General features: G+C 45.6%; 6 protein-coding genes across 6 annotated transcripts; 4 read left to right on the top strand and 2 right to left on the bottom strand.

The window, feature by feature from the left end:
• Positions 1-1,986: 1,986 nt before the first annotated feature.
• Positions 1,987-3,759, top strand: Triagg1_74 (transcriptional regulator family: Fungal Specific TF; the record flags this gene model as incomplete). Its single annotated transcript, XM_062895743.1, has 2 exons — positions 1,987-2,088; positions 2,164-3,759. The coding sequence occupies 2 exons, from the start codon at positions 1,987-1,989 to the stop codon at positions 3,757-3,759; spliced, it is 1,698 nt and encodes a 565-aa protein (XP_062760424.1).
• An 820-nt stretch (positions 3,760-4,579) lies between these two features.
• Positions 4,580-7,900, top strand: Triagg1_73 (uncharacterized protein; the record flags this gene model as incomplete). Its single annotated transcript, XM_062895732.1, has 7 exons — positions 4,580-4,870; positions 4,929-5,011; positions 5,384-5,658; positions 5,710-6,342; positions 6,410-6,521; positions 6,584-6,865; positions 6,922-7,900. 7 exons carry the CDS (start codon positions 4,580-4,582, stop codon positions 7,898-7,900), a joined length of 2,655 nt encoding a protein of 884 aa, XP_062760423.1.
• Positions 7,901-7,963: 63 nt separating this feature from the next.
• Triagg1_72 (uncharacterized protein) lies at positions 7,964-9,820 on the bottom strand (the record flags this gene model as incomplete). Its single annotated transcript, XM_062895721.1, has 2 exons — positions 7,964-9,462; positions 9,514-9,820. 2 exons carry the CDS (start codon positions 9,818-9,820, stop codon positions 7,964-7,966), a joined length of 1,806 nt encoding a protein of 601 aa, XP_062760422.1.
• A 774-nt stretch (positions 9,821-10,594) lies between these two features.
• On the top strand, positions 10,595-14,143 carry Triagg1_71 (uncharacterized protein; the record flags this gene model as incomplete). Its single annotated transcript, XM_062895710.1, has 10 exons — positions 10,595-10,776; positions 10,824-11,130; positions 11,200-11,778; positions 12,079-12,265; positions 12,336-12,369; positions 12,421-12,608; positions 12,664-13,564; positions 13,612-13,797; positions 13,879-14,008; positions 14,060-14,143. 10 exons carry the CDS (start codon positions 10,595-10,597, stop codon positions 14,141-14,143), a joined length of 2,778 nt encoding a protein of 925 aa, XP_062760421.1.
• Positions 14,144-14,366: 223 nt separating this feature from the next.
• Positions 14,367-15,284, bottom strand: Triagg1_70 (uncharacterized protein; the record flags this gene model as incomplete). Its single annotated transcript, XM_062895699.1, has 4 exons — positions 14,367-14,504; positions 14,569-14,970; positions 15,027-15,115; positions 15,167-15,284. The coding sequence occupies 4 exons, from the start codon at positions 15,282-15,284 to the stop codon at positions 14,367-14,369; spliced, it is 747 nt and encodes a 248-aa protein (XP_062760420.1).
• A 1,048-nt stretch (positions 15,285-16,332) lies between these two features.
• Positions 16,333-17,247, top strand: Triagg1_69 (uncharacterized protein; the record flags this gene model as incomplete). The annotated part of the gene is made up of 1 exon (XM_062895688.1): positions 16,333-17,247. The coding sequence occupies one exon, from the start codon at positions 16,333-16,335 to the stop codon at positions 17,245-17,247; it is 915 nt and encodes a 304-aa protein (XP_062760419.1).
• Between the last annotated feature and the right edge of the window lie 4,706 nt (positions 17,248-21,953).

The raw sequence follows: 21,953 nt of genomic DNA, 5'->3' as shown, positions 1-21,953 counted from the left end.
TGCTTGGGTAAACCGCTGAGGAAGAAAAGAAAATCGCTGTTGAGACTTTCACTTGGTTGCATGAACGATGCACTACCGATTTTGCCTAGTACAACGAACCATAATGTTCCATATTCTCCGATGATCCACATAGTAATCCACATATTAAACATGGTATGGATGATGATCTGCTTTACGGAGTAGATCAATTCTACTGGTATGCCATGAACGATTCGAGGTACTCTATCCCGTTGGTAGAGATGTTCGAGCACGAGCTTCGTAGTGGTTTACATGAGAGTGGTTTACATGATTCTAGAAGGATGCCTAGAATGCGGGAACTACGAGGCACTTAGTCGAGAAGGATTTCGGGAAGTAGACAGGGGCTGCGATTCACAGGGGCTGCGATTCGTGCGCCTTACAGAGTAGTGCCGCAATCTCTTACCTCTGTCAGAACCAAAACTCCCCACACGCAATACAACGTCCCCTGAAGGGTCAACAAACCTCAGTAGTCTGGACTCTAGAACAGTTATGTACCGTAGAACCTCGCAAAACTCGTTTATGGGCCGTTCGATATAAGGTGTTATGCTAACTTGAGGAAGTTAGCCTATTACTTCTCTCGATCAAAACGGAGTAGAACTATGGGGAGACCCACAAACGGGTTTTGCGAGGTTTTATGGTACCGTGATTCAGAGATATGTTTTGTTGAGATTGGCAGTGAAAAGCTGAAAAGATATCTAGGGGATTCCATATCCTAGCTCCTTTCAAGCTTGTTCCCCCATAAGATATACCTCTAATTGGTCATACATCATCCTTGTCTCCATTTACATTCTCTTCTAGCCAGCCGCAGAAGGCAAATCTGACCATATAAGGAATGTAAGATTGTTGATTGACAACTGGCTATCAAATGCCGCAAAGGAATGGATTATAAATACGGAGTACATAGAAGATACTACGTGTACATTGTCCAACCTAGCGTCCAGTTGCCAGGGATCAGTCCGGTATTCTGCGGGATCCTTCCTGACCAGGGATACGCGTGAGATAGTTGAACAATAGAATCCACCCTTTCCCCTTCGTTGAAGAGCTTGAGGGTCTGTATACTTCGATGAGTTGCTTTTCTCCTTACAATGGGGTACTTCTTGCCGGAATCAAAGTCACTCATATCGTAGATCTGTTCCTGAGAGTTGAAATGGTCAGAACTAGGGCGCCTTCTAGAACCTCTACGAGGTTGCATTCCTGATGACTCGCCTTCCTAGAAGCTTACAGGCTGTCTCATAACGGCTCGCTCTATTATATTAACTCCGGCCAATCAACTTTGCGGAGTTTCCTCTTTACAACATACTAGTTGTTTGTGCAATAAGATCGGACACGTAACTCTCTCCACAATTTAACAGTTGAAGTTACAGGCTTTAGCTGTTAGCCTAAACCTTGCTGGCTCATCACTACGAAAAAGGGGGCCTGCTCTAGCCCGCGAGATATGATGATTCACTTTATCAGGTTATTCTGGTTCGTCGCGGAAGGGCAAGGCCGCGGTCTTGGTCACGGGATTCGCATTTACAACGGGATTCGCAAACGCGAACTCACCGCTAAGTCCACTAGAAACCAGGCTAGAATGCACAGCCCTGGGCCTCGATATTTTGCTGCGTCACCAGCTTGACAAATAACCTCAATTGGGGTGCCTTGAGATGAAGTATAGGATTCATGCTAAACCTGGGTGCATGGGTGAGATGATTGCTGCTTACTATCTCCTCGGCACTCATCAGCAGACTCAACAAGACAAAGGCGCGGAATTAACCAAACCAGCATGTCTGCCTTAACTTTCTGACACATACCGAATTCCAAATACAACCCCGAAAAGGGATGGTGTGTTACTTTCCTGCTGCAAGCGCCGTCGCAGACTTAGCGTAACTATTGTCTCCGGATTGCCGTTGAATATTTAAATAAGTGGTCTCTCAGTGATCTTGCACCAGGAGTTCCATAACAACAAGCTTAAGAGACTATTCAGCCAAAATGTCCACTATTCTCATTCACACGGCCAAGGAGTTTAAGCAGCGCCGGTCGCATGAAAAATCTAGAAAGGGCTGTATAAGATGCAAGCAGCAGAGAAAAAAGGTGCTTTTACAGTTTTGATTTCGTGTTCATGTTGAGAAGCTGGGGAATCAAGATGTTTGCTAACAGCGTAATTAGTGCGACGAAGCTCGTCCCATCTGTTCTCGCTGCCAGAAGCGAAATCACTGCTGCCGTTACACTACCCAGAACGAACGCTTCCCTCCAGGCTCGACACCTCTCAGCCCTGAAGAAGACTCTCCAATCCCTGATATCCCGGACTTGGATTTTTTACATCTCGCCGAGGCCAGCCCAACCAGCTCCGAAGCAAACTCCGATGGCACCTGTTCTGGCGATTCGGGCATTGCCCGCACACTGCAATATGATACCCTTGGCGTACCGCAGGTGCTCCAGCCATCTCATGCTTTGAATTCTGAAGACTTGGAGCTGTTAAGTCACTATATCACACATACCAGCCGCGCCATACCCTTCAATGCAGAAGAATTACACGCCCTCCACGTTGGGATGCCGAATCTCGCATTTGGCAGCAGGCCAGTCATGGGCTCAGTGCTGGCGCTCTCGGCGGTTTGCAAGTGCTACGACATTTTGAAGCGTTCATCAGCTGCTCTCGACAGAATAGACGATATGAAAAGGCTTCTTTTTCTAGCAGATGAACACCATAGATCTTCGCTTCATCAGATGCAGGGAGCTCTTTATGGCGGTCACTTTGACACAGTTCTGGCCAATGCTGCGTTGATGGTGCTATATTCATTATCCGGCCACTGCGTTCGGGTACTGTTAACAAAGAAAGCTGCCAGATGCGGGATCACACTATCCAACGAGATGCTGCCGTTGCAATCACAGTGGATAACCTCCATTCGTGCCGCCTATGTAGCCTACGTTGGGCTGCTAAACAGTGGAAACAGTGAGCTGGAGAATGATCTGCCGAGCCCACATTCAGTTGCAAGTGAAGATGCTGCTTTTCACACAACCACCATGCTGGGCGATAATCTACTGAATCCTGAAGATGGCCCGTCAGAAGGGACGAAGAAATTGCTACTACCTATTGTATCTGCGACATACGGGGCCGCCATGGAAAAGCTCACTGCACACGTTCAGGCCGTCTGGATTGGCCAATATGACTCAAACTTCCACGCACCAAGCAACCCGGATTCAGGGCTTCAGGCATGCCTTACGGCTGTTGAGCTTCTGGATAGTCTTTTCAATACAGTATTTGCCAGCGACGAGTCAATCCCCGAATCCTTTCAACCAATACCCACTGCATCGAATGCCCACCTGGGTAAACTCGAAAATGCCTCCCCATGGCTGAGGAGATATATAGCTCACGTCATCTCCGTTGCGCCAACTAAGATGTTGAGACGGACAATCATGACTTTCCTAAGCCGCGTACCACTCGAATTTCTTCAGCTTGTTCAATCAGCCCTGGACTATATGCCAGTACCGGGACAACAAAACGACTCTGTTTGCTCCCATAATGTCGTACCACTTGGCCAAGCACAACAGCTAGCAATGAATATCTTTGCCCACTGGCTGGTCCTCGCCATGCTCCTAGACGGGGTGTGGTGGATTGGCACCATCGGAGAGTGGGAGCTCGGGCGGATACTCTCATTCATGGAAACTCAAGGGTGGATGACCGAATCCATAGAAACGGGGGAAGCGTGGTGGCCGGAAAGCATGTACGCTGTTCAGAAAGCAATTGCTGAACCTATAGAATAATGATAATAATGACTAATAAACACGGCAAAGGTGTTGAAATTGGCGATCACACGGACACCGTAGGATCAAGTATCGGTGTGAAATAAAGATAAGCATAAATTAAATATCATTTAGTGTATTAGATATGATGCAATGGCCGCAAAGTGTTTCCCAATATCTCAACCCATATACTGTGTGTGGATCCGATTCCTCGCTTATAATTTCTACATTGTGCAGTATGTATAAGCTGTGTTGATTTAAGGGCGTGTCTCGGTGCTGCTGCCTTGGATCCTACAGAAGGCCTGTTCATTCTACAGCAAGGGTCGCTCATTTCACGGCACTTCTAATCTCGGCAACAGCCGTGAGAAGCATATGTTCTGCCCGAACGTGCGGAGACATAAAAGTCTGGCATTTGCCTCCACCCAAACTTGGACAAGTCATGAAATTAAAGGGCAAATAGGCGAATTCTGAATACTTGGTGTAACTATGTACATAGATTTTCTTCATATCGAATCCACCGCGCCTTTCTCAATTTCTCGTCTGCTATGTGGAGGCTAAGTACAATGATAAAAGAAGCGGGAGCCTACAAATTTCATCCAATGAAAAGAGAAACGGGTGAGGCGCAGGTAGTATTTGTAAATACTCATGCAGTGCGCGTCCATGTTTTGTTGCTGCCTAGTTGCTGCCTCATTCGGCCTGACCGAGATTTGCAGCCCAACCCCAACAACTCAGAAATTCCCACATCATGATACCCCCAAGCCAAGAATTCTTAGTTTAATGTATTCTTGACAACCCTAACCCGGATCAATCAGCTCTTTTGCCAGCGTAGCAAGATAACACAATGGACCCGAATGAGATGCTCGCCATTGTAGACAAATTCATCGCGGAAGACACAAATCCTACCGAAAAAGAACTATTTCAATCAAGTAGCCATGATGACGTACTGCACGACATCAACGATATCCAATCATTTCGAGAATCGACGAAAAACATGATGAACATGAAAAGGATAGAATCATTTCTCACCGGTATGGAACATTTCGAGAAGGTGATGATTAAGCTTAAGCTCGATCCACAACATGTCGTAAAGCTGATGGCATGCGTCTGGGGTCCGGTCCGATTTCTGTTAGAGGTATAGTATATGAACCCAGCAATTATGGGGTTGTACTCTAACACCATGTAACATATAGTTTACGAATCGCACGGATCGAGAATTAGACAGCTTACTAGACGTATACGAGAAGATAGGAGAGAAGCTTCCATTACTGTACGAGTATGTACAGCTATTCATCTCAATACCCGATTGCACAACATTCTTAGTACACATATATCAAGATGTGCTTACCTTCCATCGGTGTGCATATAAGCTTTTCTCTCTCCGGTCCACTTGTAAGATCAATATCTCCGTGGTAGTAGAATTACAGACACTAACACATTCATCAGTATTTCAGAAAATATATAAATCCACCTGGAAATCTTTAAACGATACTTTTGATCAAGTAGCGATTTCCTTGGAAAGCCATGGAAATTTCCTTAAAGATAAGGGGTCATCTTTTTGGAACTCTCAAGCTATCTTAAATGTGGATGTCGAATTACCGCCAGTGGAATCTTGGCAGGACGGCAACCAAAACTGGCCAAATATTAGGAGGATGTTTCTGGAATACCCCCAGAATGTGAAGAAGTCATGGGAAGATTTCGAAGAAAAACAAACAGATGAGAAAACCAAGACGAAGAAGAAAGTTTCGGCTTGGATATCGGCCTCAAAGAAGATGCTGCTGCTTCACAAGAAATTTCAGGATGCGCGAATATGTTCTGATACTGGCCGTTGGTTATTCAAGAGATACAGCGAAGTCAGGGATTGGATGCATGAAGATCCGCCACCCAATTCCGCCCTCTGGCTCCAAGGGAGTAGAGGATTTGGTAATAGTTTTGTTTCATAAGCCAAGATATCGTGAGCTAATGATGTTTTAGGTAAAACTATCCTCTCGTCGGTGTTGATAGACGAGTTGGAAGACTTACGTACCGGGAAGAAGAGAAAAGTGATTCCGCGAGACAGCAAGATATGCTATTTCTATTGCGAAGAAGAAGGCACTGATCATCGTACTTACCTTGATATTCTCAAAGGAGTTTTACATCAAATGGTCGAAGTCACCGAATATCTTTTGCCTCTGTGCAAGGAAAATATCGATTCAAGCGGAATTCTAACGGACGTCGCAACGGCAGAAGCTCTCATCAAGGCTTTTTTTGAGTATAACACTCGGCAATACATCGTCATTGATGGCATAGACGAGTGCGAAATTATAGAAACACGTAGAGCCGCAAAATTCTTCATGGAGCAGGTTACATACTGCGACAACATCAAGCAGGGGCGATTGAGGGTGCTATTTATGAGTCAACAAATTCCGGAACTAGCCAAAACCGACATCATGCCAGAGGGTGATGCGTGTGTCGAACTCAAGGCGACGGACAATGCAGAAGACATCAGAACGTATGTGAAGAAGAGGATACCGGATTTCTCTAAGGAACGAGAGACGGAAAGCGGTTTCAACCTTTCTGAAAGCGACAAACAACAGATTGAAAGTATTATCTGTCGAAGAAGTGAAGGTTCGTTTTCTTAATAAGCCCCCGTGTATGGTAAATATACCGAAGCGCATGCTGACAACAAATGTAGATATGTTTCTCTATGCCCATTTGGCCATCGAGTATCTTCTATCCCAGTTGACGAAAGAGAAGCTTATAGAGAAATTAACAGAAGAAATGGAACCCAAGGAGCTCTCCCAGATGTAAGTTTTCAACTGCGCGAATCCTGCCACGGACAGGATGAGTGGGCTAATATTATTCGTAGATATGAGAAGCTTTTGGGCATAGTGAGGAGCGAGCTATTTAAGCTGGGAAAGGGAGACGATTCTCACTGGAAGATGGCAACGCAACTTATAGGCTGGTTGGTCTGCGCAAAACGTCCCCTCAAATGGCACGAAATGCAGTCAATTCTGTCCTATGACCCCGACCAGCAGAAAGTGGATTTTGATAACAAGATGCTGAGACAGGCTTCCCATAAATATCTTGGGTCTCTGGTACATGTCCTTGAGGGTGGTCACATCCGGATTGTTCATTCCACAGCACGGAAGTAAGCAATGAGTGATCTTACAGCTAGCTTTATGATATCAGACTAACCATGATTAGGTGTCTCATTCAAAATGCCCATATTAATGAGCAGGCTGTCTACTGTGATCTCGCGATACGCTGCTTGCGATACCTGACTCTAATAAGTGCCTCCAAAGCTTATGACGAGAATGAGCGGAAAGAAAAAGTAAAGCTTGGCTGGTTTTCTTTTCAAGATTACGCTTGTTCACAATGGCACGGCCACATTAGCACGGTAATCTCGAAGTGTAGCGGCTTATTGAATGGCGACGCTGGTTGCAGTGAGAAATTTGGTTCCGCATTACAAGACTTCGTGGACCAAAACCGAGCGGATCTCGCACAGGAATATCATCTGGACTTTCGAGATCAAATGCCAGCCGATCTCGACGGCTTCTCAACACTTCCGTTCTATCAAAACCTCTGCATCTTGTGGAATCACATTTATACTCACCAGAAAAAGGTGTTCGAAGTCCGGAACACTGTGGGTATTGAGGGAATTGAGAAGGCTATGCTCGAGAATAGAGCCTCACTGGAGGCCAACTTCGCCCCCAATAATATCGCCTACCTCAAGGATACGATATCGGATTACTATGGTCCGAATCTGTTCAAATGCAAACGCCTCTTGTGCGATTACTTTCATGTGGGCTACGATAAGGAAGAGGATCGTGAAGCCCACAACGATCGACACGATAGACCATATCAGTGTTCCTTACGGTGTAATGCTGCCCCGATCGGTTTCACTTCAAAGAAGGACTTGGAGAGACATGTGCGGTTTTACCATCCTGAACTGAGCGACGGACCAGCTGCATTTGAGTCGTTGCGTCCCAGAACTGGGGCAAAGGAGTTTCCCTGCAGCCTGTGTGGTAAGAAATTTACAAGGAAGATCAACCAGGTCGGCCACGAGAGAAGCCATTTTGGAGAGCGCCCTTTTAAGTGTACACACATGGGCTGTGACAAGGCCTTCACGAGATTAAGCGACTGCCAAAGGCACCAAAAGATTCATTCAAGAATAGTACAATAGAGACTTACGCCCTTATAGTCATAGGAGTTGCCGCATTCAATATTTATTTAAAAGCTTTGTGTCCTAGTTGTTCATCTTCGCTTCAAATGTAATGTCTCGCCGACTGACGCCTTCCCATATCCCCATATCCTCAAAGTTGACCAGTCCAATCCGCCGATAAAGCCCCCTACCAACATCAACCACAAGCAATCCTTTGCCTTTCTTGGTATTCTCGCCTATCTGTACTGTCCCCAACAACAGATATTCCAGATCGTCAAATGTCAGTCCCATCTCTTGGAGTTCTGCACCAGGATCGGCGAGATCCATGCCCTCTACTATTGTGTTGGCCTTTTCATAATTGACTTCATTTATTTTCAGCATACGGCATGTCAACACTGCTGTCTGCACAGTCAAGGACTTGACCACAGCATCTTCAGTGGAGATGGAGCCTTCATAGGCGACCACACCATCCAGAGATGCCCATGACCAACTTGGCGCTCGTTTAAGACTTCGTCCCTTTTCTCTTTCAATATCCGGTTTATACCAAGCCAGAAGGTCTATGAACCATTTCTTCCAGAGTCCATAGATGTTTATATCACGCCATAGTGTTTCAAGCTCAGAGGTTATGCCCATGACTGCATTCAGTTTGTCATCAGCATTTGTCAGCTGGCGATCTGTGTACTGCTGAACAATGGTCTTCCAGAGATAAAGTTTATCAGTTTCGAGATGTCCAAAGAAGGGTTCAGCGCCATTGTCAAAAACTGTCCATGGGAGACTTTCCAAAGGTTGGAGATACTCGAGCCCTCTCGTAGAAACACTCCGAAGGTCGACTTCTTTGCACTGCCATAAAAGTTCGTAGTCGGAGAATATCAACATTCTTGATGACAGCATGAACTCTTGTAACGTCCACCCTCTCTTGTCTAAAGGATGATCAGGCTCGTATGGACCTGTTGAAAGATACACCGTGCCTATCGCATTATTTGCCATTGGAATACGGACTTCATAGTCTGGACAGTAAGGTCGTATCTTTTGGGTTAAGAATCCATGTGCCGCATTTTCCGACGAGGATGCCGCGATAGTCACGGAGGCATTCTTGTAGATGGATGACATGCGCGAAATCTCCGTTTCCTTATCTGCAGAGCAGTCTTGGATGATACAAAGAGCATCGACCCATAGATACCGGAACCCGAGCTTGCGAGTCGCAAAAATGGCATCTTTTATGGATTGTTGAAGACTCTCAAATTTGATACCAGCAACCAGTTGCTTGAGATTATCTCTCAGTAATTGGAGTGGTTTCGGTGTATTGTCAGGTTGTTTTCCCCAGCAATAGCTCAACGCAAGATATTGGGCACGGGTGTCCATATCATTGATCTTCAATTTGACTGTTGGGTGAAGGTCTTCTGGCTGGCCAACATCGAGAACTCGTAGCGGAAGGACGATATCTCGGGAATATTGACAATGCTTGTGAGGATTCTTGGGATTCATGCATTTTTTGATGAGAGCCCTCGCTGCGGCAAATGCATTGCTACTTCCGACATTTCTGCGAAGAGGCCTCTGGTGCACAATTTCTGCGATGGCATCGTCTATTTCAAGTTAGACTGTAGTTTTCTGTTCTTCATGGAATGAACACTCACCCTTTTTAGCAAATACTTGGATGGTAACGGTGGGTTTTGTAGGCTCAGATTCGATACTGCATGTAAGCCCATATATTCCCGTCTGTTGACTGTTCGGTAAAGTGGACAAAGATCGCGGAACTCGAGAATTTCGAAAGATAAGACGTTGCTCGTGAGCCCAATCCTCGTCATGCTCACTGCAGACGGCGAATAGGATCAATTTGCACAATCCACACCCTGCGTCAGCAGAGGCTATGCAGTCAGTCCGATTCTGATGCCAGAAACCATCAAGTGAGTTGAGAGACTTCAGGCCGTCATGAGAGAGCATCAGTGCGCATATTTCGCACGAGCGATTGTCTAAACGTCGCCGAAATCTTGGAGAGTGAGATTCGTTACCCTGATCTGTGTTGCAGTCGGACTCAGACCGTCGCCTCTTTTGTCCGACTGGCGCTGTCGTTGCCGACCTCAATGGAAGTAGAGCTGATTCCATCACATCTGTAGTAATTAAATATATGAATTAATCTCGTTTTTGTCTCAGAGTTCATGAAAACTCGAGTCAGGAAGCCTGATAATGATCGGCTGTACGCTTACTTTATTTATACACACATTCATATTTCAGACACGTAGTCGATTTGTCCAAGCACTTCTGTAACTCTCCTTTTGGAACAATTTAATTTAGTAATTCGGCCTTGTCGCCCAAAACTTTCGGCGACCTGCTCCAAGAAAGATGGCGTTTAGGATTTACATGGCTGGTTGAAGCTTACACCTATGCAGCATGCGTCTAAGCCACGTTGGCTGGACGCGATTCGTGGAACTGCAGCAAATAGGCAACACGGAATAGGGATACATTGGATTGCCTTGCGAACGCGTTCCGCCAGTAGGGTTACGCGCACCAGCTTCAGCCTCATTTTCGGTGATGAAACGCGTCCGCCTCGCCATTCTGCAGTCCGCCTCGTGTTTGCCTTACGGAATAAAAAACAATGCTCATCTTGGCCACGTCGATAAGTACTCCTCTTATCAGAAACAACCATGGGAGAGAGAAACCTTCTGCAGAGATTCCCAGATTTTCCGCCATTACTTTACAGATAATTGAGTAACCACAATGTCCAATCCTTTGAAGCGACGGTTTGATCCGGTCAGAGAGTTGGATGATGAAGCCTTCTTCACATCCAGCGGGGAGCCACAGCAGCCGTACGGGCGGGAAATGCTTCTCGATTATGACGGAATTCACGATTCCATGAGACAGAGTCAATACCATGGGCCAAGTTACATGAATCCGATGAGGTACGTAACAAACTAGTGATTCCCACAAACATTACTGACTGTTGTAGTGATGTTCCGATTATCCAACAGGCGGACTCTTTGTCGGGGGTGTTTAGCAACCTTCTCGTCGATCCGAGCCTTGTGCCATCCATGGAATTTAATGACTTGGACTTTAACTTGGACGACGCACTTACTGATTGGAGCAATGACATGCTGCTGTCTGGCTCAGACTTGTCTCCGTTAACGCTACCTTCGTCGCAAGAAATTTCTCACTCGCCGTCTGTAGCATCTGAAGCAGGGCAGCCAAGAATTGAGGACGTTATTCCAATATTTAACAATGAAGTAGCCGACAACGAAATAATATGCTACGGAATGGTAAGTCATCATCATCTTTATCATAAAAGTACTGTAGCCTCTAATGTGAGAGGCGCTGTCTACCATTAGCTACACAACGTCGATGTTAAACTACTTGGCGACATGCAAACCATCCACTCTAAGCTAGACAAGAGTGACGCCGGACTCGAGCGATTTAAACTTGAAAAGCGCGAAAATCATGTCATTCTACGTTTCAGCGATACTGGCGAGGATTTTGGCCAGGTGCGCTCCAACGTTGGCACGACACTTTCGTCGCTACTAGGTGATCAGTCATCTAATGTCGAGTTTGAGCCTATCGTGTCTGTATCTTATTTAATGGATATCATTGGACGCGCTAACCGGCCCTCTGACGCTATTGTTAAAGTCGACATCAATGTTTACGGACCACAATCGGCTGTAACGAAAGTTGGCGATGACTTGTCATCGGGCAAGCTGTGGCTGCAGAGGCCTAGTAACATGAGATGCGAGGTTATATACCATAATCCGCACTTCTTGCGGCTTAATTTGAACGGCGTCCAACTTCAACCTAAGCAGCCTATGAAACAGGCCACCAGAGAGGGTTCTTCCAGCAGAAGAAAAAGAGAAGCACGATTGCGAACCCTGGTGGAAGAGGTATACAAGTCCATTCAAACGAGGGAGATTGAGGCGGTAGACGGTGGAGACAGAGTGGTTCAAACGCTTAAACGGCAAGTTTCGCAATATCTTTATGAGAAGTTCCCGCTAATATTGGCATGTCGTTGTTAGGCACCAAGAAAAAGCGCTGGGTTTCATGCTGGAGAGAGAGTCTGGTATTATCACCAACAGGTATAGGCTCTGGGAACCCATACCCGTGGAAGGCGGGAATACAGAGTAAGTTACCGTCAGTACAGGTTTAAGACGAAGTCTAACTGTGACGACGCTAGATATCGTCATAAAATTACTGGAGCTATAATTCGGAATGGTATACAGCCAGACGAAAGAGGCGGTGGTATTCTAGCTGATGAGATGGGTATGGGCAAAACGTTGTCCATGCTAACACTAATAATGAAGACTCTTGATATGGGGAAAGAATGGGCTGAACAGCGAGAAAACAACACCAAAGTCGACGAGACGATCAAGCGCTCACGCTCAACACTTGTGATTGTCCCTTCCGCTCGTAAGTTCCTCTGATATTAACACTCTCCCAAGTCTTTCCAACAAGGTAGGGCAAAAGCTGATCTTGCTAGTTCTTATATACAACTGGGTCAATGAGATAACAGAGTAGGGCCATTCTGACCCAATTATCATCATAACTGTTAACCAGTTTCATAGTTATTTGGAAGAAGGCGTCAAAGTAATCAAGTATCACAGCTCTGATCGACCAAAGGATATCAAGCAGATCGCAGATTCAGATATCGTTGTGACTACGTATAGTACTCTCACTGCCGAATTCCAACAAATCAAATCGAGACGATCTCTCCTTCATTGTGTCGACTGGTATAGAGTCGTCCTCGACGAAGGTGAGAACTCGTCCACCCCCTTTCCTGTCCCTTTAGTATATCTAACAGTAGATAGCGCACATTATTCGGCGTCGGGCTACAGCATTCTATCACGCATGCGACGCAATACACGCCAATTCAAGATGGTGTCTCACAGGAACACCTATTCAAAACAAGCTCGCCGACATTGGAACTCTTTTCGCATTCATACGTGCCGACCAGTTTCTTAAACCGGCTGACTTTCGGAAGCACATAGAGGTCCCTTTTGAGCAGGTTCCCGAGAATGAGTCGCCGACATTGGCTAAGGACCGCCTTGTTCTGCTGTTTCAAGCGTTCTGTTTGCGTCGCACGAAAGAAATAGTCAAACTACCTCGATTACGAAAAACGGTGCGAAAACTGAGTTTCTCCGCGGAGGAACGCCAGCAATACGAGAATACAAAGAAGATTCTGCTTCGCATGATTCGTCACCGTGTTGGTGAGGTTGAGCAGAACTCTAAATTCGGAATTTTCCAGGTCAACTTACAGATGCGTCTGTTTTGCAACCATGGAACTTACCAGCAACCTTTCTCCTGGCACCGACAAACCTACAGGGATGAATGTAAGGAGGCCCTTGTCTCGGCCTTTGGTCAAAGCAGCGAGATTACGTGTGCTGGTTGCCAGATGCCAATGCCAATCCTCGGGTCTAGCCAGTTAAACAATAGCTTTTATGAGCAATGCGCTCATGTCTTATGCTCTGAGTGCATCGAACAGTCGAATACGCCGAATGATGGAGGGCAAGCTCAACATTGTCCCGTATGCATACGATGGGTGAGGCATCCAATGGTTGAGAGCGGTGCAGTGATCGACGATGACAGTGTTACAAACCGCCACTCCAAAGATAAGGTCGGGGACGGTGAAGATTATTTCAATAAGGAGGGCTATTCGACAAAGATGAATGCGTTGATTGAGGATGTCCGTCGCGATCTGAAGTCCAAAAGGTAATTTTACCAATCCCTTACCAGATGATTAAGTCTAATATGCGTAGTATTATATTTTCATGTTGGACTCGGACACTGCAACTTCTTCGGAGATATCTTGACCAGGCTGAGATTCCATATCTTGATATCGATGGCAACTGCTCTCTTACGGAACGAAAAGATAAGCTCGCGCAGTTTAAGGATGATGACGAAAAGCCAGTGCTCATCATGACAACTGGAACTGGTGGCTTTGGGTACGTTAAATCTCTCAATCACTTCTGGTCTTTGTATATACACTGCTAACTCACTGCAAGGCTGAATATAACTTGCGCCAGTCGCATCTTCATTGTCGAGTTGCAATGGAACCCCGCCGTAGAGAGTCAGGCCATCGCGCGCGCAATTCGGCTTGGACAGGAGAAAGATGTACATGTGACGCGCTACATGATCAAAGATACAGTTGAAGAGGTGTGTTGTCATCGGATTTTGCCGTCTCAATTTGTATTAACTGTAATATAGGACATGGGATCCCAGCAACAGTCCAAGAATCAACTCGCCAGCCTAGTAGATGCAGGGGATGACATGGACTGGTTTGAAGAATAGGGACAGGTAGTAGAAGGCGCCGGTGTATAAATTAGTAGCTCTCATACGTGTGCTAGCTGAGATTAAAACTCTCTGAAGCTGTAGTAGACCCCTTTCTCTATACATAGCCTCGATATTTGATCCGGATCGCGGTTGAAGACTAAACATCACCCAAGGTTCTAGCCTATCTCCAATATCACTAACAGACCGGATAAACATGTTTCATCCACGTTCATATTCCACGCTATTCTCGTAATTTGGCCCATTCCACCACGCGGTTTGTATACTCTGATGGGGGGATTCCCATGAGACCCTCTTTGAGAAACGCAATGTGACCGGCATTTTGGTCTACATGGATGTTGACTGTACCTTGATGTTTATCCTGCCTTTTATTAATCCCCATACTTGGTAATACAGAGCAGTTGAATGGGTATGCCGATTCTCACCTTGATTATTTGAGCAAGTTTGGCGATGTCCTCTTCAAATATTTCCAATCCGCCTGAAACAATGGTGATCGCCCCAGCCGGTAAAGCTTCGAACCAGTCCTCATGAATCACCGACAATGGAGCAAACCATGGGTTGATGAGCTCGACATCAGGGTCATGGGAACCTTTAATGACGTTCCACATTTGAGCTACCTCATCCACGCCAACCAAATCGCGACCAAGATTTTTACTCGCAGTTATAGCTGGCGTAACCATTGGCGTGGTGGGAGATATCATCAAGATTCTTCCAAGGCTATGGCCCGACGAGATAGAGAGTGGGGGGACTTTGGGGTGCGGATGCATGACGTGAAGGAGGAGAGAGAGAATCAGCAATCCGCCAACACTGTCTCCATACAAGTCGATCTACAGATGTCGAAGACGTTAGCACAAGGTCAAAAGAGTAATAGGGAAGGACTAACATCTTTGGAATCTCGACCATGCATAAGGTGAGTGACGAACGCGACCAGTTGGCGTAGCTGGGTTGGATAGGGAGCACTCGGGCATATATCTGAGACAGTTAGGAAGCCAAGGCAGATATGAAGATGTTCTAAACACTTACCATAAGCAAGCACTGCAAGTGCAACATCATCGCCACTTGCAATCGCAGCTTTATACATTTCGTAGGCCAAGCCAAAATGGAAAGTGGACGCATACATGACCAGCCCACCACCATGCATGTGTGCTATCACTCTCTTGGCTGAAGGCGAGCCAAACCATAACGCCGAGCCACCCCCTGGAATCTCTTCTTTCGCAGAAGGGATGTCATGTTTTTGAACAAATTGATCGTATTGATCAGCTGTATGAACTGTAAAGCATTGTCTAGCAATCCGGTCAGATGAAGTAAAGTCCATGTGTTGGGAACACAAACTGCATCAAATCTTGCACTGTCATAGACATCTTCGCGTTTTTAAAATATAATCTTTGGAAAATAGTATGAGTGTTTATGTTGTTCATTTATAACCTGGATCAGTCAAGAGTGCAAACTCAACATCTTATATATCTGCACAACCAACAGCTTATAAATGCAACACAGGCCCCTTGACATCTTAGGCAAGCTACATCACTTCAATGCGACTCCTAATGGATCGCTCTCAAAAGTTATCATATTTGAGTCATCTCGTTATGTAGCTTTTCATTCGCTGCGACTTCCACTTTTGGATTGATTAGAATGTTAGAAGAATAATTGCTAAAGCAATACGCGGCGCTTCTCGCGCCAGGCCATAATAGCGGCATTTGTCAACTGGCCACACGACAATACCTCGGTTTAAGATCTTGACCGAGTTGTGCCTAATCCAACACCAATACAAATGTAGAAATAGCAGCGAAGTTATACAACGCTTCGTGGCGAGAGTTAAAGCCAATGCCTCTTTAACCCCAAGCTTGCGGAAACTTCTAAATCCGAGCCAACTCAGCAAACCAGATAACTAGTCTCGAAGTAGAAGTAGCGACGAGGTTTCTAAACTGCGGGGCTGCTCTTCGAAGAAGACGATACCACTTTGATGACCAAGTCTGAGAACTATGTATTACTGATTGCGTGAACTTATGACAGCGGCATCAACATTCCTTTTACTAAACATACTGTACTCATGAAGGCTACACCCTCCAGAATGTCTCCATTAGTATATAAGTCGATCCCAAATCAGCTAAACGCCATATACTTCTTGGCAGTTCCTCCTCCATTCAAGCATAGGCGCAACTACACACACATTTCTCTTCTTTTCCGCAATGACCGAAGCCCCAAAAACAATTTCAGGGGAATTCCCCTTTGAGAAGAAGAAAGTTCAAATTTTGGGCTCCCAAATGGCATATGTTGACGTGGGAACCTCTGATCGAAACTCAGCAGTCACCGTGTTCTTGCACGGTGTCCCTACGTCTTCGTATCTATGGCGAAACATCATTCCGTATGCAGCTGCAAAGGCTCGTTGCATTGCCCCAGACTTGGTTGGATTTGGAGATTCCGACAAGGTTCCTGAGGCATATTTTTTCGAGGACCATCAGCGGTACATCGACGCCTTTCTAGATACTGTCTTGCCAACCCAACCAATAAATCTCGTCATTCATGACTGGGGATCAGCACTCGGGTTCAATTGGGCTCGTAGAAATGGGAACCGCCTTGCCGGTATTGCCTTTATGGAATTTATCCACCCCATAGCGAATTGGAGCGACTTACCAGTTGTTATGGTGGAGAACTGGAAGAAGTTCCGAGATCCAGATACTCGAGTCGGTAGAAGCCTGTTAATCGATCAGAACGTCTTTATCGAGCATCTTCTTCCCGGTGGTATGGTGCGGCCATTGACCGATGAGGAAATGAACGCATACCGCAAGCCCTTTCTACAGCCCGAATGGCGTGAGCCAATCTATCGACTTCCCAACGAGCTTCCTATAGAGGGCCAACCTGAAAGTACATGGTCCTGTGTAGAGAAATACATGGAATGGTTAGTCGCCAGCGACAAGCCGAAACTTCTCTTCTGGGCCAGACCCGGAGGACTTGTGTGGGAGGCAAAAGCGGAGGAGTTTGCGCAAAAATTGAAGAACATAAAGGTCGTGTATTTAGGAGAGGCGATTCATTATGTACAAGAAGACCACCCGCATACGATTGGCCGTGAATTGGCTGACTGGCTACCTCTATCTTCAGACTAGATGTATGTCAAGACACAGGATTGAGTTCTATACGTGTAGATAGTCCCAGCATTTACAAATAAGATTCTCCTATATCACACCTGTGATGGCCAAGGTCCATACTTACTCATGATTTTAGTGCCTTCGCCCTAATTAATATAGACTTTCATACTATGATGTCAATATGTAGGTAATGGCCAGGAATATTGTAAGCAAAGGTGGGCAAAGAGCCTCATAACCCTGATTCAGTCTCTACGTATTCACTCCGTCATATAATTAACATCAATCCAAAATCTGCTACGCGTCTATAGTTGTGTTAAAGCTTTGATCTTGGGCTAGGGACAAAGTACGGGAATGTTCGATTCACAACTACCAGACGTGTGTATCAGGTTCTAACTGTACAACGCAATATGTCTTGCCCCTTTCTGCACAGCTGTAAGCCAATGTATGCTTTTTCCCTATTCTTCAAATACTCGGCATCCTTCTGTAAAAGATTATCATGATTAGTAGAGAGTAGGCGTGTAAAGTACTGTTCCGCTAGTTCCGCGGGAATGTGTGACATTGTGCAACCTTCTAAGGTCGAGCTGAGGTGAATCACGGTCTGGCAAAGGTGTATCGCGAATTCGTTTACAGTTTCAAGACGCATGAATAAAGACGGTGAATCGGCACTCAATACTCCGAGACAGGATGCGTAAGATGAGTTGTGATTGATCAACTGGCGCACCTCGAGAATTGTGCTTGAAAGTTCCAATAAGCTGGACCAGTAATAGATGACAATCCCCGGAATCGAAGGGTTTGAGAAATGTATTACCGAAGAATAAATATCCTCTTTTAACTTATCTCCGTGGCGATGTTCACGGCTTTGATGGGGATTTGCCTCGTCTGAGTACCACCAGACGCGGCCCCCCTCAGATTCCTCCAGAGATTGTAGCCAACAGTGAAGCTTTCGAATTATTGAATCGCAATCTCTGAAATATTCGATAAATCTGAGAGATTGAGTGCTTTGGTGACAATTATCATCTGTTGCGCCGAGATTCGCCGTTTCCTTCAGCTCTATCGAACCAAGAAGTTTTAACTGATCGCCGCGCTCGAGAAGACCGGGTATATGAGCAACAATGTCAAATAACAGTTGCCGACGATTTTTAATTAATAATTTGTTGGTACTAGTGAGCCACTGGTCCGAAGCGAGAAATGTCGCTTTACGGCTTTTTAATGCTTCGCCTATCTGTGTAATAAGAGCATCAGCGTCCGCCATAACAGAACTAAGTTATATATCAAGCTATCAACTTACCGCCCCGCACCGAAGATCTGTGTAAGCCGCTTTTGTAATGGGGGATTCTAAGGCTTCTGGGCCTGAATTTTTGATAAGATCAAGGGCCCCATTAAGGTGAAAACGATATCCTTCCCCCTTCGAACCATTGGCCAGCCACTAGGTGATTGTCAGAGCATAGGCAAAGATGAGGCTTTGACCTCGTGAACTGCAAGGCACTTACCTCATAAAAGAGTAAAGTCAGTGCAATCGCTATTGCACGGACTGTTCTATTTGTCCGGCTTGCTTTTGGCCCAAAACCAAGGGCCAGCTCGGAGCGAAACCGACTGAGTGCTCGAGGATAGGCCGCCAAGGCAAGACCTTGCAATTTGTTATCACTCTTTAGCTTTCCCATGAACATTGCAGCAACGGCAAAAAGGGCAGAATCTAGAGTCTTGCTTCCAAATGCGAGTGGGAGAATTTCCCGTGCACTGCTCGACATTGGCGATTCGACATTCTGATCGGGAGGAATGGTAGCCGGGTGGCACATCACAATCCAGAGATCAGCCACAGCAGAACGATATAGATCCATGGAGCAGTCCAGAGAGGAAGGTATTGAAATGGGGGCTATCGGTTTATTGGCTTGAACATTATCATGCAACTTTTTGACAGTTGCTGTGGATAGTGTTGTAATGTCCAAATGCCGGTTTTTGAATGCGTGGCTCAGCAGTTTCCTATCCGACACTCGGTGAATATTATTCACATCTCGGTGAACAAATACCGATCCTGCCGTTGGGCCGCTACACTCGATACCACTTACAAGACATCTTGCGCAACTCGGCTGTCCAAGATCGCACTTTTACACGTTAATTGACTGTAAAATCGAAATGGACATCTGCGAAAATGCTGTGTTGAAATGGAGAGGAGCGAACCTTAACTCGGCGCACGCTACACTGTTTGCAGCGTTTAGATGTGCCCGGAATGTTAACCATGGCCGGGAGAAGAGAGCCAATCTCGACTAAATGAGGAGTCTATATGAGCCGGCATATGTGTACGGTGATTTTCATTTCAAGAATTAATATGGAATACGCAACATCCTAAGGAATCATTGGATGAAATCTCAATGTTCATTCAGTTGGCGGTGTCGTGAATATTCTAGCGCTTACTCCGTACATGCCAACAGGAGGCGTCAACTATGGTCTGTTTCGGAAAGGATTAATATTCCTCCTGACGGGCGGAATTGAATGATATATCCCAATCAAGCCATAATAAATGTAAACAACTCGCCGATAAATGAATGTAGACAAGATTGCGTCCGAGTCATATATCATGTAGAATAATATAGTATTGTTGAAGGGCTGGGTATAGCAGCTATTGGTCTTGCTAATCCTATAATGTTCATCTTCATATCCGCGTCTCTATTTCAATATCGAATAACTAGGGTAGGCATTAACGCGAATAAGGAAAATGGTGCCAATGCTAATGTTGACATACAACTCTGCTGGAGATTGTCTTGACATTTTAGTATGCATGGAATCACAAAATCTTAAATGAACTGGCTCAACACTTCTCTATAATTATATAAAACTCTATCCAAGGTTTCTATCTACTAGTAATTATAATAACTTCTGCTCGTCTGATTACACCTCGGACCTCGGAGGTTGTTTATATACCATGTATCGAACCCCGAACTGACCGTCGCCGCCGTACATGGAATCATCTTGGATAAGTTCTTGCTCAGTACTGAATCCAAGTCGGCCATATACCCCCCACCCATGTCTAAACGCAAGAACAAAAATATCCAATCCCAGCTTTTCTGCCTCCTTCATACCGCTCTGCACCAATTGGGTAGCGATTCCTTTGCCTTGATTTTCGGGGTGGACGGCCAAATATTCAAGAACTATTATTTGTAACGGTTCAGTATCTCTCCCATAGTCGAATCATTATGCTCACCCACCAAAATATGTCTTCCCTTCCAGAAGCTCGTTTTTAATTTTCGTAACATTGTTGTCTAGATGGTCCGTTTCGTTGTTCGCATTCCATGGAGTTGCCTCAGCGATCCGTTTGATCTCTTCTGCTTCCTCCGGTCCTACTACTGGACCTAAAGCCTCTGGCCAAGTCGGCCGACCGTCCGCAGTAGTAGCATGTGAATCAGGCAGAACCCAGCGAGCATAACCCACGAGCCGTCCGGTTTGAGGGTCAATGGCCTTCTGATGTCGGGCAGTTGCGTGATCACTTATCAGTCTACGCGGATAGCGTTTGGTAGTTATATCAATCTGCTTTTCCAGTGTACTGTCTTTCCATGCCAAGACCCAATTAGGATTTTGCCAAAAAGCTGATATATTGTTTCGACTCAAATCTGCGCTGTCGCTGAGGCTAACTGGAGCAAGAGTGTAGGTAGCCATTTCAAAGAAACGAATAAGACCTGATACAAAGATGCATTGGCGGACAAAGTCTGGTGTAAGTATTGCTGTATATATACTCTAGGGAAGATGATGCCACATATGTGATGGGCGGCGATATTGCAATCTGTTCTCAACCTTTGAACGCGCGTTTCACTCTCTATCAGCGAAGGAATCGAGAGAACCCCGCAGCCTAGTCCAGCATTAGCTCAGCACGGAATTTCTATGTTGGGTGAGTTGATAAATGCTTGGAACCAGCATTTCCATTCTAAGCTCAAAATAGGCAAAGCCGAAGCGACATGCGGTTCGATTGGCAGTAGAGCAGGATCTGGGATCGGACACCTGACCGAGGTCTTTTTATGTAATTGCGTAGGGTAGGCCTCTATGTAATGTCTTGATAATATTTGTCAAAAATGCGCGATAACAAAAAGAGTACAGAAACCTTGTATGTGATATAAATCGCAGGCGTATATGCCAGGTCCAATGCTTCCCGATTGTGCGATGTCTCAGATGGGTGGAAAAGGTCAACAGTCCGAAAATGTGCGGTCGTCCTCACCTTGTAAGCAGTGCTTCAAATATTCACCGGATGCGCACATCATGCCAACAGGTCCCATCTGCTGCAGTAGCAAGAAACTTGTGGCTCTGGCCGTCGAATAGTTGAGAATCCTGAAATCAGCCTCGCGCTGGGTCTACGTCGTATTATACTCGGCAAACCGGATTTCAGACGGAAAAAACTGGAAGGAAAAAATAAGCATGCAGGCCTGCAAGGTAATGAAGATGATTACTAATACAAGTACTATATATGCAGTATTACAACTCCTCGTACTGGTTCTTCCCTAGCGGTCTGGGACTATAAAGTGTCTTATATAGATGATGGCTGAAGATGCATTTCTCCATCATATAATCACCCACGATAGAGAAATCTTGGGTGCTGTTTACCTTTTTTTTAAGCTGCAGGCTAGTATCGGACCGGACATTCTAAGGCGCGTTAAGTAAACACTTCGCTTAGGTACATGTATTGTGCATACAAACATTGTCAGCTTTTAGTGGATAGAACTGACGAAAGAGTGTCAGAT

Source organism: Trichoderma aggressivum (genome assembly GCF_033847375.1).
Source record: "Trichoderma aggressivum f. europaeum strain CBS 100526 chromosome Unknown scaffold_001, whole genome shotgun sequence".
In the NCBI taxonomy this organism is placed as follows: Eukaryota; Fungi; Ascomycota; class Sordariomycetes; order Hypocreales; family Hypocreaceae; genus Trichoderma; species Trichoderma aggressivum.
Note: the sequence above shows the minus strand (reverse complement) of the source record. Positions and strands in the feature narration are given on the sequence as shown.